The sequence below is a fragment of the Acipenser ruthenus genome, chromosome 7, assembly GCF_902713425.1.
Source record: "Acipenser ruthenus chromosome 7, fAciRut3.2 maternal haplotype, whole genome shotgun sequence".
Taxonomy (NCBI): Eukaryota; Metazoa; Chordata; class Actinopteri; order Acipenseriformes; family Acipenseridae; genus Acipenser; species Acipenser ruthenus.
The window spans coordinates 17,734,928-17,754,448 of NC_081195.1; the positions used below are offsets into that span (position 1 = coordinate 17,734,928).

General features: G+C 38.7%; 2 protein-coding genes across 7 annotated transcripts in view; one reads left to right on the plus strand and one right to left on the minus strand.

Annotated features, from left to right (window-relative positions):
- LOC117416015 (E3 ubiquitin-protein ligase MARCHF5) overlaps positions 1 to 17,705 on the minus strand; it is a 63,344-nt gene extending 45,639 nt beyond the window's left edge. Inside the window, exon 1 of one of the 2 annotated variants that reach the window (XM_059026511.1) lies at positions 17,352 to 17,705. In XM_059026511.1, coding sequence (XP_058882494.1) covers positions 17,352 to 17,395 — 44 coding nt within the window. In that variant the 5' untranslated portion in view covers positions 17,396 to 17,705. The remainder of the gene's footprint in view (positions 1 to 17,351) is intronic. The other variant, XM_034027030.3, reaches the window with a different exon arrangement.
- A 113-nt stretch (positions 17,706 to 17,818) lies between these two features.
- LOC117415813 (cytoplasmic polyadenylation element-binding protein 3-like) overlaps positions 17,819 to 19,521 on the plus strand; it is a 66,726-nt gene continuing 65,023 nt past the window's right edge. For 4 of the 5 annotated variants that reach the window (XM_059026507.1, XM_059026508.1, XM_059026509.1 and 1 more), the window contains exon 1: positions 17,819 to 17,956. In XM_059026507.1, coding sequence (XP_058882490.1) covers positions 17,917 to 17,956 — 40 coding nt within the window. In that variant the 5' untranslated portion in view covers positions 17,819 to 17,916. Of the gene's footprint in view, positions 17,957 to 19,247; positions 19,375 to 19,521 lie in introns of those variants that run through there. The other variant, XM_034026645.3, reaches the window with a different exon arrangement.

Genomic DNA, 19,521 nt, shown 5'->3' on the forward strand with positions numbered 1-19,521 from the left:
CAAGGTTACGTACATAGTAAACTAAGAACTGAAACTGACAGTGTGAAGCAGCTCTCTAGAAAGTACACACCGTCTGGATCAGAGATATATAGCTATGGTCTGGAGGATGTAACTGACACCATTTTGGCTCTCACAGAGTTCTTATCATGCACTAAGTAAGCGGGAATTTGGATCCAACATGGCACATACGGTCTTCAGTTTCATAACACTCAACGAGTTGAAAGACAACCCGGTTTCCTTGTTACAACGAACAAATAACTCGACTCCTGTGCGCCACGCAGTTTGTTCATAGGGTAAATCAAAAGAACCGATTCAATGGGGACTCTGATCCGATTCCCATCCAGTTTTACAATCGGGAGACACAGCGCCACGCATACATACCGATTAAGCTACGATTTCTCACTGTAGATCGGGGGATTGCAAGCTACACACACTACACGAGACATCTTGTTGCGGACTGCGCCTATTTTCATTGCAGAATCGTAGACATCATATGGGAGAATCATGGACTCAAGCGAGGAGGCGATCGCTGTTGTCTGTGCACTGTTTTGCACAGATAAAAGAAGAAAACGCAGAGAAGATCCATTTGGGCGCGCAACTGGCTTATGTAGATTTTGCTATTAATATTTTTATATATGAAAAACATTAAATACTAGAAAAATATTCTCATTAAAAAATATATATATATATTACTTGCTTCCAAACTGGTTTCATTATGACGGTGCACAAGAAATGGCTTTAAGAATTCAAGATTCTTTAAAATCAATTTCTGCCTGGAAGTGAGGTCTTTTGCCCCACTCCCACTGTGACGAGGTTTCAGCAGCTTTCTGCTTGTGTCTGGACTTCTATGACCAAAAACAATTATAAATACATATTACAGTATCATTATTTGTATCTATATAATTGAAAGCATACAGTAATGCATTTTGAATATTAAGTACCATGTGTGTATAATAGGACCGTGGATATTGCTAATGTCATACTCTGCAAATTCCAGCATGAGAATTTATACTTCGGGAACATATACTGCACAAATGTTCAATATTGCAATAAAAAAAAAGTTTATAACAGTTATAACATTAGGCTATAGCAATGTCAATATTTATTTCATTGACATCTGTGCTCTGAACCAACTCGAGTCGAGGTGCATCCAAAATAATAAAATCGAATCTGTTCAAAAAGCGCAACACTCGCTCCTAGTACAAAATATTTATTAGATTAAAAGATTGCCGTGGGAGATTGGCCGTCAAGCGGTCGTCAGATGAATAATTTGAAGACTTTTATAAATATTTTGTACTACGAGCGAGTGCTGCGCTTTTGAACAGACTAGAATACAACTTTAATAGCTACTACAAGTTTGTTATAGGTTTAAATATGCAACAACGTAATCTACAGTACTGTGCAAAAGTTTTAGGCAGGTGTGAAAAAATGCTGTAAAGTAAGAATGCTTTCAAAAATAGACATGTTAATAGATTATATTTATCAAGTAACTAAATGCAAAGTGAGTGAACAGAAGAAAAATCTAAATCAAATCCATATTTGGTGTGACCACCCTTTGCCTTCAAAACAGCATCAATTCTTCTAGGTACACTTGCACAAAGTCAGGGATTTTGTAGGCATATAGTCAGGTGTATGATTAAACAATTATACCAAACAGGTGCTAATCATCATCAATTCAATATGTAGGTTGAAACACAATCATTAACTGAAACAGAAACAGCTGTGTAGGAGGAATAAAACTGGGTGAGGAACAGCCAAACTCAGCTAACAAGGTGAGGTTGCTGAAGACAGTTTACTGTCAAAAGTCATACACCATGGCAAGACTGAGCACAGCAACAAGACACAAGGTAGTTATACTGCATCAGCAAGGTCTCTCCCAGGCAGAAATTTCAAGGCAGACAGGGGTTTCCAGATGTGCTGTCCAAGCTCTTTTGAAGAAGCACAAAGAAACGGGCAACGTTGAGGACCGTAGACGCAGTGGTCGGCCAAGGAAACTTACTGCAGCAGATGAAAGACACATCATGCTTACTTCCCTTCGCAATTGGAAGATGTTCAGCAGTGCCATCAGCTCAGAATTGGCAGAAAACAGTGGGACCCTGGTACACCCATCTACTGTCCGGAGAAGTCTGGTCAGAAGTGGCCTTCATGGAAGACTTGCGGCCAAAAAGCCATACCTCCGACGTGGAAACAAGGCCAAGCGACTCAACTATGCACGAAAACACAGGAACTGGGGTACAGAAAAATGGCAGCAGGTGCTCTGGACTGATGAGTCAAAATTTGAAATATTTGGCTGTAGCAGAAGGCAGTTTGTTCGTCGAAGGGCTGGAGAGCGGTACACGAATGAGTGTCTGCAGGCAACAGTGAAGCATGGTGGAGGTTCCTTGCAAGTTTGGGGCTGCATTTCTGCAAATGGAGTTGGGGATTTGGTCAGAATTAATGGTCTCCTCAATGCTGAGAAGTACAGGCCGATACTTATCCATCATGCAATACCATCAGGGAGGCATCTGATTGGCCCCAAATTTATTCTGCAGCATGACAACGACCCCAAACATACAGCGAAAGTCATTAAGAACTATCTTCAGCGTAAAGAAGAACAAGGAGTCCTGGAAGTGATGGTATGGCCCCCACAGAGCCCTGATCTCAACATCATCGAGTCTTTCTGGGATTACATGAAGAGAGAGAAGCAACTGAGGCTGCCTAAATCCACAGAAGAACTGTGGTTCGTTCTCCAAGATGTTTGGGCCAACCTACCTGCCGAGTTCCTTCAAAAACTGTGTGCAAGTGTACTTAGAAGAATTGATGCTGTTTTAAAGGCAAAGGGTGGTCACACCAAATATTGATTTGATGTAGATTTTTCTTCTGTTCACTCACTTTGCATTTTGTTAATTGATAAATATAAACTATTAACATGTCTATTTTTGAAAGCATTCTTACTTTACAGCATTTTTTCACACCTGCCTAAAACTTTTGCACAGTACTGTACATTCTCTCTATTTCACACACACACAGACGCGCACCCCTCCTCCTCGTATCTGATTAACTTAGCAATACAAGCATACAGTAGGGGTTTGAAAGGGATATCGAATACGAGTCTGTAGAAATTGTTTCTAATGAGAGCACACACTACCACACACACAGTAGGCCTATCTGCTTCGCCGTTAACAAGTTATAACAATTATTTACTTAGGTACCTGTTCCAAAGGAATTTCCCTCCATCTTTGCTCCTTCAATGAGCGATCATGATAGGAAATGTCATGTCAAAGACACACGGGTGTTCCTGCCACATCTCCACTATACTTTCCTCAATTTTAAGGCTCCACACCTTGCGGGGCACAGCATTTCTCTTTTTTATTTTTCAGGATAAAAATGCTGCTCTGCCTCGGAGGTGTCAATCACCGGGCTACGTGAATCAGTTTGGACGGCAGGGATTCCTATTGGTTAAGAGAAGCAAAGTGCTGCCTAGCAATAGCCAATCGAGTGTGTTTTGAAAAGCAGTGCCCACCCATTGAAAGAACGTTAATGATGAGAAGACGGCGCTTGCAGGTTTTTTTGGACTGCAAGAGGAAGAAGAAAAAAGGTTAAGCAGCATTTTTTTTTTTAAATGGGAATAATATTGTATTCATTTTTTAATACATAAAACCAAAATCCCCACAACATAATTGAGCTCGCAAGTAGTAGTATCAACTCGAGGAGACGGCAACATCTTTACAATACCGTTTAAAATAAAAATTCAAATGCCTAAAGTTTTAGACAAGTTCTAGTAGTACATAGACTTTCTGATGATCTGCATTGGTGTATGTGCTTACTAAATTTCACTTCATTTGACCGAATCCTTTGTGTGACGAGTGTGCACTGATAATACTACTTTGGTTCGGTAAATTAATAGCAGTGATTAAAAGTGTAGTCGGTTTATAGTCAAAATCTAAATCTTGAACATTTACTGTGCCTTGTTCGTGCTGATATTTTCGAGTTTATTTGTTGTATGTTTTCATTTACTTACAATCACGTTTGCTAGCGATCATTGTTTAGGGTACGGGCGGTTTCTTATTTAATACTCGGATACGCATGGCAGTTTTCAGAACTTGATCTCTGGTATCGTGTTTTTTATTTTTATAGAAAAACATAATTTAAGACCTTTTTAAGACCTTCAACTAAAAATCTGTCATATTTAAGACCTTTCAAGGCCTTAAATTGAAAAACTAATTTAAGACTTTAAGGATCCGTGGAAACCCTGGTATTGCAATATCATTTAGCATTTCTGTTTAAAAAAAAATAAATCATTTTCAATGGTCTACATAATTTATGAAAATCAACAACTAACAACAATTTATGAAATCTACTGGTGAATAAGCCTAGTGCCAAACTTCTGAAAGCTACTTCAGCCAACTTTAGCTAAAACTTTAACCACTGGACCACACAGCCTCCTAGCAATGTATACTTGGTTTAACTGATTATCATTCATTGCTAATATTTACTGCAATTAGTTTATTCAGAATGACCAATAAGAGGCTGCAGGCATAAAGATGTTTACAGTAATTTGATTTAAAATTTAAAGTTACATTCAAATTTTGAATTACAAATTAAAAATCTCTTTACGGGTACAGCTTCATAAAAACCTGGATAGATATAATAACTATAAAAGAATAATGAAAAGGCTTTTAGATGCATACATTTCTGTGCTAAGGCTTGCACGCTGCATTTTCGTTTATCTACATCCAACATTTAATGATGTCCCGCTTCAATGGCAAAAGACTGATCTACTGTATCAGGTAACATGCAGCTCTGACATAACGTTAAGGTATAGGCCTACTTACAAGTATACTATGCAACAGTGTTATTTTAACAGGCCTGTTATTTTATAAATATTTTGTAGTCTATCCCAGACTGGGAAGCATATGGAAATGCATTTTTAAATTTTTTTTTTATATAAGGAATATTAGAAGTTTAAAGACAGGCACTGAAACAGGACTGGGAGTACAAAGAAAAGAAACATGAAACTGTAGCTGTACAGACCTGACTTTACCTCCTGGAAATGTGAAACTTCAGAACCGCTTTCGAATTAAAAATCATTTGGAGATGATGAATTCTATATTGCTTTAACAGATGGAAATACTGTAGAAGTCAACAGAAATAAAGGCCTTGAACGGCATCAATACAGTGTAAGCGTTTCAACACAAACGTTAACTGTGAAAATAAGGAGAGAAAAAAACAGATTTATAGCAATTAAAAGAACAAGATAAATATTTTGCTGCCGTTTCAGTCCTACAAAACATATGAATTATTGAAGTTATATCACAATTGGGCAATAAGTTCTCCATAAAATGTAAGCATGCCATACAGTGCATGTTGTACAAGTGCCTGCTTACATCCCCAAATTCTGAGAAGCTGAATACCCAAAGCCCTTACCAAGTCTAATCACAACTGAATAAGCGAATATGGAGTAAAAAAAATATCGCCAGTGGGGAATAAAATAAGTGATGAAGTCTATCTGTTATTAACTACTGTATTATGTAAAGAAGACAGACGAGTAACAATCCTTAAAGCATTTGCAGTAAAAGTGTATTTTACTGCAGTTACAGGAAAGGTCATTTTGTTGTCCTGTGTCAAGAATAAAAACAGAAACCAATCTGAAACTACACTGATCTTAATTAAGGATACCCTTTCAACATGTCCTTCAAAATGTGTTAGGACCACAGCACATATAAACAACCTGCTTTTTCTTCTAAATGTGACAAAGCTGCTCTTTCTTCAGTAATTGATCAGGGGTAGCAACTAGTTTTCTGTATTTGACTTTACAACAGGGTTTTAAATCTCATCTTACATAATAGTCTCGCTTTCTGGTTAATTCCACAGCATTTGTTTGCACACAACCACTGCAATACTTTAAATAAAAAAAATGCTTGAGGCCATTCTATGAAAATGTAACGTTTGTTACACAGAATTAAAGTCATCAATACCAGACTACTGACAAGACCTTGCCTTCATAAAACTTCCCAGTTTTAGGATAGACCCATCTGTAACAAAAGGACAATTTTTATGGAATGAACCTTGAGTAGACTTTGTATCACTAACACAGTTTTCGCACTAGGCTTCAATTCAGTACTGAGTGCACACTCAGACTAAACTCACTACCGTTTTTAACATCAGAGGCAATCGGAGTGAATTTACCCCATTCACAAAATACCTAATACCTAAGGTAGTTTTGCTCATTGGTTGTTCTTGGAGCAAAGAAAATGAGTGTAGTACTGTACAACATGGTAAAAATGCTTCTATGCATTGCACATGCTTGTTCTTTACTTCCTGTAAACAGCACTGGTTGATGTTATTCAGCAAGTTCTGAACTACTGTAATACTGAAATGTATTTGCTTACGATTGTAAGTCGCCCTGGATAAGGGCGTCTGCTAAGAAATAAATAATAATAATAATAATAATACTGTAAAGGCAACAAGAAGGGAGTAAATTAACATTGTGTGTGATGATATTAAATTATTTTTCAAGCTTTTACAAACTTTTTATTTTAAATGGTTCAGCACTGTAGTTTTCTGGTTAGATGTCACAGACAAACAATTATAGTGGATGGAATGAACCTTCCATCTTATTTGCGAACGAGACAGTGGCAGCAGAGGTAAATCACTCAAGGTCAGTGAGAAAACTGGGGCTCAAACTGGGGTTCTCCATTGTAGACTATGCTGCCTCTCAGTAGGTTTCCCTTCCTTTAACCCTTTGCGGTCCTATGTAGGACCTGGTCCAACACTGCAATTTTCACTTTCCGGTCCAATGTCGGACCCTGTCCGACATCATCAAAAAGACGTAAAAAAGAGGTCTCTAGTCGTTTTTCCTCCAGAAAAAGCCGAGAAAACCATCCAATGGCTGAGTGAGACCGATAGGAGCCGAGAGAAGCTGAATACAGATAGCCCCGACACCACATAGATAACACAGACATAAACAAACAAGATAGCTGCTTCTACATCCAGCGCTCAAAGAATATCACAGACATTTGCAGAACTTTTTTTAGATGTTATAGTAATAAAATAATGGCTTGGAGCCACGTAAACTATTCTCTACCTTCTCCTCCCTCCTAAACACTCCTCCCCCCCCCCTCCTCCTCCTCCCTCCTCTGATGACTTTGCCTCTTCTCTTCTAAAATCTCAGATATCCGCAAACTCTTTAACACCTCTCCCTCCCCCTCCAACCCCTAAACCCACTGCATCCCCTACTAACTCACCCTCCTTCTCCACCTTCTCTCCCCTCTCAGACTCTGACCTCTCCTCCCTGCGCCAGGGTCACAAACCCACCATGTGTGCCCTGGACCCCCTCCCCACTCACCTTTCAAGCTGCTGCTCTTGCTCTACTTCTCTTCATCTCCTTCCTTCTCAACACCTCTCTCCTTTCTGGTCTCTTTCCCTCTGCCTTCAAACAAGCCTCTATCACCCCCCTCCTCAAAAAACCTACCCTCGACCCCACCTCCTTCCAGAGCTACCGTCCTGTCTCCCTCCTAACCTTCCTCTCCAAAACCCTCGAGCGGGCTATACAACGTCAGCTCTCTGCTTTCCTGTCCAATCACTCTCTGCTCGACCCTCTCCAATCTGGCTTCCGCTCTGCTCACTCCACTGAAACCGCCCTCCTGTCTGTCACCAACTCACTTAACTCTGCCCGAGCAGCCTCTCTCTCTTCTGTCCTATTTCTCCTTGACCTCTCTGCTGCCTTTGACACTGTCAATCACTTTATTCTACTATCCTCTCTCGCTGACCTGGGAATCTCTGGCACTGCTCTGGCCTGGTTCTCCTCCTACCTCTCCAACTGCACTTACCAGGTAACCTGGCGTGGAGCAACCTCCACACCTCGCCCTCTCTCAACAGGAGTCCCCCATGGGTCAGTCTTGGGTCCTCTCCTGTTCTCTCTCTACACCCGCTCCCTGGGCCCCCTCATCGCATCCTATGGTTTCTCATACCATTTCTATGCTGATGATGCTCAGATTTTCCTCTCCTTCCCCACCTCTGATTCCACCATCCCCTCCCGTATCTCTACCTGTCTGTCTGCTATCTCCTCCTGGATGCACTCACATCACCTCAAAGTCAACCTCTCTAAATCTGACCTCCTTTTCTTTCCCTCCTCCTCCTCCCCCTCCTCTGATCTTGCTATCTCCGTTCCTCTGGAATCTACCATACTCTCTCCCTCCTCCTCAGCTAAGAACCTCAGAGTCACCCTGGACCCCTGTCTCTCTTATTCCCAGCACATCTCCACTCTGGCACGTACTTGCTGATTCTTCCTGAGCAACATACGAAGAATCCGACCCTTCCTCACCAACTACGCCACCCAGCTCCTGGTCTAGGCCCCGGTACTCTCCCGCCTAGACTATGCAACTCCCTCTTGACTGGCCTCCCTGCGTCCGCCACCCGTCCGCTCCAGTTCATCCAGAACTCCGCTGCTCGCCTGGTGTTCTCTCTGCCTCGCTTCTCCAACGCAACTCCACTGCTCTGCTCACTCCACTGGCTCACGATCACCGCTCGCATCCAGTTAAAGACTCTTGTACTAGCCTACAGATGCCTTGACCAGACTGCACCCAGCTACCTCCAGACCCTCATCTCTCCCTACACCCCCACCCGACCTCTCCGCTCCTCCTGCCTCCAGAGCCCGCTCCTTCTCCACCCTCGCCCCGCAGTGGTGGAATGACCTTCCGACAGATGTCAGGACTGCCCAGTCCCTGACCACCTTCCGGCGCCTCCTCAAGACTCACCTCTTCAGATAGCACCTGTAGAACTCCTCTTTTTTTCCTCTGGACACTTATCACTCTTCCTTAAATGCACTATACTTGCTCTTATCTGCCCCCTATTTTTGTTGCATTTAATCCTGTACTTTAGAGTACTGTAATCTGTCAAGTGTTATTTAATCTGTAGTATTTTGTATTTAATTATATCCTGATTATTATTATATCCTGTAACTATCACTGACACTTATCTGCTCCGTTATTGAAAAGTATTTTGTCATACTTGTACTTGCTAGAACCAAAGTCATTGTATTTATCTTGCTCTTAATTGTATTATTACTTGTACTGTGATTGTTGAAATGTATTTTTGTTTACGACTAAGTCGACCTGGATAAGGGCGTCTGCTAATAATAATAATAATTAATAATTAATAATAATAATAATAATAATAATAATAATAATAATAATAATAATAATAATTATTGAGGAGTTTGGTGATAAAACGAGAGATCAGGAGATGATTTATCGGTATGCACTACTATGAAGAGGTATGTGAAAAATACAGCGAACAAGGGGTGGGGCGGGGCTGGAGATGCAGTACTGAGTGTCCTGTTGATATGCAGTGCCTTTTAAACCTGTTTTACTGTGAAAAAAATACTTTTAAACAGCGCGTCTAAAATTAACTGCACGTGTGAAAATAAATTGGACCTGACGCGCCTGACACACACTTAATAAATGGACTGCAGAGGGTTAATTAAAAAAAAAAAAAAAAAAAAAGAATACCTGAGTTTACTTGCTGAGTTTTTTTGCTCTGACTGGCAGTGAAACATGTGAGAATATAGAAGGAGCAAACAAAGAACTTGCACTGCAGTTCTGGACAGTCTTTCACCTTGGAGTAATAGAAGGCTTTGATGCCCAATGCTAAAACTGGCAAAACTGCCAAAACTCATGCCAGTGAGAAAGGGATGCCAAGCACTCTTATTAAATCACGTGAGAGTGTCAAGAATCAGTGACATGTGACAAATGCATTGACTACCAAAAACCTTTGCTCGGAAATATACAACCTTTTTAAATAAGTAAATCTGGCTACAGTCGCATTAAAAAAAAAAGAGTAAAATGCAGGAATTTTTTAACATAGAAAATGTCAAACCTTGGAGACTCCAACCATACTTGAAGGGATAATGTATACTTTATCATATTCAGTGCAATTAATTTATTACAGTAAATGTCTGCACACACTGCTCTGTATGATTTTCTAGTGTTGTGTCCCATGCTTACTAACTATTCCAGCAAGAATTCCTCCCGAAAAGCAAGATGATGAAGCCTATCAGTGTTGCACACTACTTCACCTATATTATGGGCTACACTGCATTTGTTTTGCTAGAATAGGTCAACAAGCACAGCAAATAATGATGTAAGAAGAATCACAGAACATACATATTAAATTATATTAAAATCCGGTAAGAAATGTAGAAAAATGCATATGATATAACCCAGCACCACACTGTTTTAAATTATACATAAAAACTTATGCAGACCCAATGGAAACAGCTTTACAAGCTTGGGGGTTGAGACAGAAGGTCAATTCAATCTCGTATGAGAATGGATCCTGCAGGCTGCAAACCAATTTTGGCCAGCAATCTTTTTTCAGTTAAAGATAGGCATTGATACATAATTATCTTGTTGCAGGAACAAAAGCAATTGAACAATTTTATTTCTGTTGAATTAACACATGCTGTGCTTAGACTGGATCTTTACATTGTAACAACTTTGTTTTCTACAGCATTATGCAACTGTAGTGAGGATGTGCTGCTGACACCCCACTGCAATTCATTAAAACATGCTGCAATACTGTACTGCCTGAACCACCTCCAGTGATAGAATTAATGATACCCATTATTAAATAAAAACAACAGTGCTGCAGATCTTTTCTGTGGATTTACAGGTATGATGATTTGACACAGTGTTTCTTAGGCACTGGGTAAGCAAACAATTTGTTCTGTTAGTTAATGTACAAATATACAGTTGAACTGTCCTAATTTCAAGCCATAATTGAAGATTTAAGAATTTATTTTGCTGGTTCTCAAAGATCCCTTTCATAAAGCATCTCATGTGAATGTGAGAAAATACTTTATCTTTTCAGTAGAGATTCATTTTTTTTTTTTTTTTTTTTTAAACTTGGTAAATCACCAATAATTTTATCATTTTCTCCCAATTTGGCATATCCAATTATTTTTAGCCGCAGCTCACCGCTACCACCCCCGCGCTGCCTCGGGAGCGGCGAAGACAAACACACACTGTCCACCGAAGAGTGTGCCGTCAGCCGACCGCTTTTTTTCACACTGCAGCCAGAGCTATAGCGTTGGAGGACAACGCAGCTCTGGGCAGCTTACAGGCAAGTCAGCAGGTGTCCAGCCAGACTACAGGGGTCGCTGGTGCGCGGTGAGCCGAGGACACCCTGGCCGACCTAAACTCTCCCCCCGCGGCCAATTGTGTGCAGGCCCCTGGGAGCTCCCGTCTATGGTAATAGAATAGCCTGGACTCGAACCGGCGACCTCCTGCACTCCATCTCGGAGTGCCTTTACCAGATGCGCCACTCGGGAGCCCAGTAGAGATACAATTTATCTGCTACTGGCAGGTTATTAAGATTCAATTCTGTTTTTAACTCCGGTGTCTGGCTCTACTTCTATTTCAGTTCACTTTGAAACCCTATTTCCAGCTCAGCTACTGATGACACACTGTCATCTTAAATATCTATTTTTTTTAAAGCACTGTGAATTTAACATGATAGAAGCCTCCGTTTTATATCTACTTCTGCTTTCATCCTGAGCTGGCCACTATACCGAACAGGCCTTACTATCCAAAATGATTAATGAAATCAGTACAGCCAGGGATAATAACTATTTGTGATTAAAAGTTAAAAGTAAGCTATACTAGGAACTGTGACATTTTACAGAAAAAAGCAAATCCTGTTCAGTCATACATGTTTTAAACAGAGTGCCCTAAAATGTCCTGCAGACAATTGTGTATTCTTTTCCTAACCTTTTTTTTTTAGTTTGCAAAGTTGTTAGAAAATGCTACAATGGAGTAACATACAGTAAGCCTTTCGAGTACACCTTGAGATTTGAACTTTCATCTGGGACGTATTCAATTCTGAGGCCTGACCTTTAATCATTTGCTGCGTAACCAGAATGTCCATATATGGGCATGAATATGACCATTTGAATATTTCATGAATATTTTGTTGTAGAATGTGTGTGTATATATATATATATATATATATATATATATATATATATAATTTTTATTTTTATATATATATATAATATTAATTGGCTGGTAAAGAATTCAAGATACCCATATTGCATACAAAACAGTAACTTAATATAGAGTAAACACTCCCATCTCCTGTTAGATTAGATGTTTTATTGGAAATGAGGAGTAAATGCAATATGGCCAGGAACAGCAACATATCAGTAAACTAACTGGAAACTCAGCAGCTTGTTCATGCCAGTTACTGTACAAAGACTTCTGCCTAAATAAAATGGCACACTATTCAGAACCCAAAGGGCCAATTCCATCAAACTAAAAATAATGACAGGCCTATATATTTGTGTACTGATAAAAGATACTGATGAAAGTCAATCCAAGATACTTCACTGTTGTAGCTTTATTATACATCTGTAATAGTCTAACACCTAGTCATGTCTTCTTTAAGATACTATTCTAAAACAATCAATAATCTATCAGAAGTCTAACCTCTGAAACTCAGACTGGTACAGCACTTACACAGTCCAGGTTTCCAGGGTACTGAGCAGAAAGTCTAATCCCTGTCAATGAAACTGTGACAGAAGTTAACCACTTGTGTCAACACTGAAATCCCATACTTTCTAGAACGTTTGTGATTCGCAGTGTGAAAGTTGACGGCAGGAGACACCTGACTGTTCTCCTCATAGTCTGGAGAACCAGATTTTTAGCCTTAAATAAGAACACAAGTAGAAATGAGGGCATAGCGTAAGGGGAACGGCATCTCAAATAGAGAATGCAGCTCTCTAGAATGATTTCCACAGTAGGGTTAAACTATATAGTCCAGAAATGAAAAACACCATAACATGGCTGCCATATTAGTTGAAGGTTAGTGTTAGATTTTGCTTTGGGTTCTAACAGTTTTTCATTCCTGAACAAACAGGAGAGAGACAGAACGTCATTGCAGACATCATGTCAACGTTTTTGCCTAGCAAGGAAATTGGATACCAAATTTCAGGTCCATATTTAATAATACAGGTTGTTTCTTCTGAATTAGGAAGAAATCCCCCAAAAACTGTAGGTGGCATTTACTCTAAAGAGCTGGAATAAATTTCTGTAGAGTGGTATCAGGGCAAATCCCCCAAACTTTTGGAGGCATTTATAAAACTGCTGGGCAGACGGAATGAAAATGTTGGATGTCTAATTAAGCACATAATATACTGAATGTGACCCATTTGCATGCTTCTTGAAATGTATTTTTGTTTACGACTGTAAGTCGCCCTGGATAAGGGCGTCTGCTAAGAAATAAATAATAATAATAATAATTAAATACAGTGAAACAAGAATGACTAAGAGCCTTTCCATTTACTGTACAGGGCCCATCCCTTTATTATTATTATTATTATTATTATTTATTTCTTAGCAGACGCCCTTATCCAGGGCGACTTACAATTGTTACAAGATATCACATTATTTTTACATTCAATTACATTATTTTTTACACATTATTTTTACATACAATTACCCATTTATACAGTTGAGTTTTTACTGGAGCAATCTAGGTAAAGTACCTTGCTCAAGAGTACAGCAGAAGTGTCCCCCACTGGGGATTGAACCCACGACCCTCCAGTCAAGAGTCCAGAGTCCTAACCGCTACTCCACACCGCTGCCCCTTTAATGGCCATCAACACATGCTCATGCATTGTCTCCTAACAAAATTAACATGTTCATAAAGTTCATAAACAAGTATGTCAGTAAATTACATCCCCATCACGGTTATAATTTCATAACTATAGTATGATGAAAACATTGATGACCATGACATATCGCAGTATGTACAGAATGCTACAGAATAGGAATTAGTAGTGAAATGTTTAATCACAATTTGATAAACGATTCTCCTGAAATATTAAAAAATGTTTTGGGGTAACATACAGATGGACGGCTGTACGGACAGGCAGACACTCCTATATCCCCATAATCATATTCTCAATAATTAATGTTAAATAATGTTAATACAATGTTTCATTTAAATCAGGTAAGAGGTTCTGCATATATATGTACAAATGTGAAGTGTGACATATACACATATGACCGCCTCCACTACAGTGTATCCCCATTGCAGGGTGTTTCATCCCCTGTGGGAGATGACAAATGGATCAATGATCCAAGGAGTGGAAGTTGCAGAATTAGTTAATGTTTTTTAATCTCCTATGTTTTTTGGCAACCAGGAATATGACTCTCCGTTTTATATTTGACATTGATGGCATGCATATTAGATGACCCTTCCGCCAATACAGATCTGCAAGTCACTGAACACATTGGAGGTCAAATTACATCTACAGCTGCAACTGTGACAGTCCTTCCAACAACAGCGCACAGCATACACACACACACACACACACACAAATTATATTCAGCCTGCCCTGCTGTACCTTGTAAACCTTGTAGTGTACAACACATGGTACTAACAAGATCTTCTATAATAGGTAACGCAGAAACGCACTTAAGCACCAACATCCTAAATGCTTTATACTGTGTACCCTTTGCTACGAAGGAAGTTCTAACGCCCATTACATCCCAAGGGTAAGGAGACAAATTAAAGGCAATGCTACTGTGCAACAAAATCATTAATGCAGGGTCCATTAGGGCAATCTGATCTAATGTTATATTTCGTAACGGTGCTATATATTATCCAAACAACCAAATTAAATACATTTTACTAAAATCCTATTTCTTCTTCCCCTTTAGTTGCATTACAGTACACTGCTAAGCACTGGATCTCTGGAGAAAGAAATACATCACAGATGTTTCAAATGATCTGAAACCAACATGTTGCGAGAATAAAGTTACAGATTTTTCTTCAAGAGCTTTATCTATATGATGTACTTTAGTACAAACATGGTGTCCCAATGCCATCTTTCTATATGTGTATGTCAGAAAAGTATATGATTCCCACTTGATTTATAACCTAAAATGGACAAAGATTATAAAAAAAAGAATACTTAGATTCAATCCACATGAAACTTAAAGGAACAAGACTCACAGGGTCGCAGCAGGATATAAAACAGATAAAGGGATATTAGTGTCCCATTACATTTTGAAAGGTCGCTATGGATTAAAGCTCCGTGTTCCCTGCATTCTGTTAATGAAAAAGCTGCATTGCGGTGGAAAGGCGGACGCATGTGCTAAGATCTAGATAAGGTACCCCATGAAGTATTCTGTGTGTCTCTGACACTGTCCAGTACAAAACTACAGGGGAAAAAAACAACTTCTAAAGCATTATACTTTAGAGCAGGCAGTTTTCTGTGTCTACAGTATATGGTCTCTGGTTTACCAGCTTCATAATTTGTGTAACCAGTGTCAGCACAATCAAACTGCACTCAACTGTAATTACCATAATTTTCTAACAGCCCAGAAATACTAAAATACATATTACTGCATATATGTCTTTTTTTTATGAATGCAGGCTGTTTCAAGCCTATTCAGCTTTTTATCATTTAAATATTCTGATGTAACATGGATAATCAGATCAAATAAAAATAAAAAAAGTGAAAAAACAAACTCAATGTGCATTTAACTTTATACATCTAAAACTCCATGTGAGGGAAAACTAGCATGAATGGGAATAGACTATGAATACATATTCAATATAAAATAACTAACTTTACTCTGTATAGTTACTACAGTATAAACATTAAAGGCCTATTCATACCAGACAAAAAAAAAAAAGTTTTGATATGAACCATTCACACGGGCTGCAATGCGACGAGGCGACACTGAAGCGATGCAAAAAAGTGGTGGTATTTTTGCGGTAGCTGGGGAACTAGCCAATGACCAATCAGAAGAGATTCGCCTATCACATGACATGCATCGCATCCGGTGTGAACAGGCCTTAATCCAGACATCTAACTTTTTAAATATTTCTGATAACATTTTGACAAAATTCAAAACGCTTGAACAGTTAACCGTTTAAACTCTAAACTGTAAATACAGGTCAAATCAAAATGACTGGTTCTGTTAGGTTTGCACAGGACTGCACAAAATGTAATGTAGTCGGCACCTCAAAGGGTTTATAAGATATGAGCAGCTGCATATTGGCGGTGGCAGATTGACATGACATGACAAACAGTATAAGCACCTCTCAGGCAGGGTAAAGGGATTACAGGAATTCTACAAAAATAGGACAGTGTGCATACTGTACTATCGCAGATGGAACTGCCTGCAGCTCCAGTTTGATCTTTTATTAAGATCAGATATCATAAGACCAAGAGCCATACTGTACACAAGCACCTGGGACTGGATGGTTAAATGATTTACATGTCTGGACTCAAATTAAAAATATTTTATTGCAATCAATAAAGACTCCAGAAAAAAAAAAAAAAAAAAAAAAAGACACTAATATTTCTGAGCGTTACTGTGTGTTTTTTTAAATGCATCTGCAAACTCCTCAGTAGCTCATGGAAGCAAAGCAAAAATGTAAACAGAGTTGGGGAATCTCATTTTTCCCTTGTGTTTTGCAAGAAATATTTCTAAAATAAAATGGGCAATGCATCTTCTCTTCTATTTCATTCACATAACTTTATAACAAGTCCTTGTAAATTTTTCCCTGTTGATTTTAGTTTTCACTTTGAATTCTGTCAAGCCCAATTTTCCTGCCACAATACTGTGCATTTACTCTCTATGTAGCAAAGATATACCCTAACCTTTCAATCTGTCAGCTCGTACAAGCAGCAGCCCTAAATGGCAGGTGTACTTTCTGAAATGTTGTAGTCCCAAATGGAAGTGACATCTTTCAGGTACCTAGTGCTCACATTAAAAATTCATATCATTCCTTTCAAAGAATTTACTCAAGTGTAGTAAGTAACAGGTGCGCTCAACTAAAAATACCAAAACTGCAATTTATGAAAAAACAAGAAATTCAGTAAAAAATTACAACAGGCTAAACCACAACTTGAAAGCCTGCAAATGCAAGCTTGTACTGTAAATGCATACTGTGTGTAGCATTTCAAATACACTTTATTCCAGCTTTGGTCAACTGGTTTTCGACTGAACTGGTCATCCTGGTTTATGAAACATATTGCTAGATGGAGATTACTGAAAAACACTGGCCCTTCACTGTAAAATTGTCAATGCTAAACTAACCTAATTGCTCTTAACCAAGAAGAAGAACATATCTGTTTAAAATCCCAAATCTTCTCAGCAGGGATGTCTGGTACTGTATTAACACAAGGCTAGTAGAATTAAAGCAAGCACGGTGTGGGTGACCAACAGCAGGCAGGCATCTCCCGCTGCCTCTTAAACCTGTCAAGTGCATTCCCTTTTTTAGTCCTGCTCATTTTCACAGCATATCATCTGAAATTTTTTAAACAATAAACACATTACATGAGCACTTACCTGTCCAAAACCTGCTGCATTAACAAAGCATTCTGATCCGCCATTTGTATATAAATTTGGAACGCACAAGCAAACTGTAATAACAATATATTATTACACAAACACACAAGGCCTTGCGTATCCGAGTGGGGCCTATGCCACCGCAAGGATTAATATAAATGCAAATAGCCACTATCAGAATGTAAATAAATAAAGAAATAAAAACAACTTTAAATGTGTTGTGGATGTTTCCAGATTTAAGTTTGGTCGAAGACGAGCTCTACTTTGTTTATTATGAATATAACCACATCTCGGTGACCGCTTCCCTCCATTGACTGCCTATCTGTCTATATGAGGTAACAAGAGGACGACGGCAGTGCGCACTGCGTCACCATTAACATTCAACAAGTCGGAGACACACCACGAAAAACGACAAAGGAGCAAGGCGCTTGGGACATGTAGTTCATATTGCAAACAGTAGCTTGACGCCCCCCCCCCCCCAAAAAAAGAACAAACAAAATCACAATTTAATGTTCTAAATCGTGAACACCGGGAGGCAGGAAGGCTGTTTACGAAGTCATGCAACATGAAGATTCACATATGGCTCCAGAATACGTCTTATTTTGGTAGGCTTATCCTTAGTTTTATTTATTTATTTAAAAAAACAAACAAAAAAAAACCTTTTTTTTCCAACGCTTGTACAGTGGCAAGTTTGCTTAATTTCTCCCACTGTTTTAAACTGTTTTACTTCATTTAAACTTGTCGAGGTTGTCTTTTAGATAGCAGTCTGTATACTTTAATTAACTCGTTAAGTTGTTTAAATAAAACAAACAAACAAAAACAACGCTTTTTAAATTCTAAATTCTAGTTAAACACTTATTTTGGAATTTTAAATCATGTTTTTGCCGGGGGGGGGGGGGGGGGGGACTCTTCCATTATTTTGTTTTAGAAGTATGTTTCAGAAAAAAATGGAACACGAAGCATGCTTGAACTTCAACCTGACGGCTTCAAACAAACAAATAAATAAACGAATAATAAATAAACACTCCCTAGTTTTGCATTATGATTCAAATGTATCATGGCACTACATCAGGCGGGCCTCAACTGTGACACCTCAGATTGTACAGTAATACATTTGCACGAAATTCATGCTTATTATACATTGCAATGCCAATGTTTATTTGTATTATGCTTACCATGATCGTGTTGGTTTATTATAGCCTAATATGCTCCGCCTTTATAGTGCTAGGCAAAACAATTAATGGTTATAAAGTGACGTTTGGAATAGAATGGAAACCGTTTGTTGAGTCCATCATTTATGATAAAATGGCAACGTGAAAACGACTCATTTCTGACAATAAATAGATATTTTAGTTATGTATAACTTGTTTTAATTATACTGTACGCACACACACACACACACACACACACACACACACATATATATATATATATATATATATATATATATATATATATATATATATATATATATATATATCTTTTTGAAATACAGTCTAGAGAGTAAGCTTATAAGGACAACAGTTTGTGTTCGGTGTCATAAGGGAAGCATGCAAAAACTATACATGTATGCATTTGCATTGGAAAAGCATGGGGAAAATGACCGAGCAAATTCATGGTAAGGGGAATATCTGATTATGAACAACACTGTTTGCTTAATATAAACTGTGTTATTCGTAATTTCCCCATGCTTTTGCTTACACATGTTTTCAATTGTTGCTATGCATTACCGGCTTACCATCCTTTTATTACACGTTGCTTATGAAGAGGCTTCACCCTGCCTCTGTTTACACACTTTTTATAGAGCACACGGGTCAAAAGACTGTATATGAACTGACTGCAGTGGTCGGCTGAACTACAGTTCCCTGCATTCTTTTTACTGCAATGCCCATGCGCCACAGTCAGCTGCTAAGCTCGTTCCGACTGTTTATCGGCAGAGGGGTAGTCCATTTGTCATATCCAAACCCAGCAGAGGCTATCAGAAATAGACATATTTACAGAATCCCTAAAGGTGAACGATCAGGTAATACATATTTATTAGTAACTGTACGGCAACATACAGCATATGTGGCATATCAATACGCATTGTTGGCAACTTCGACGCAGTGCAAAATACAAGATAAGCGTTGTTAATGATATATTTTATGTATATTTACAGTATATACGTGTA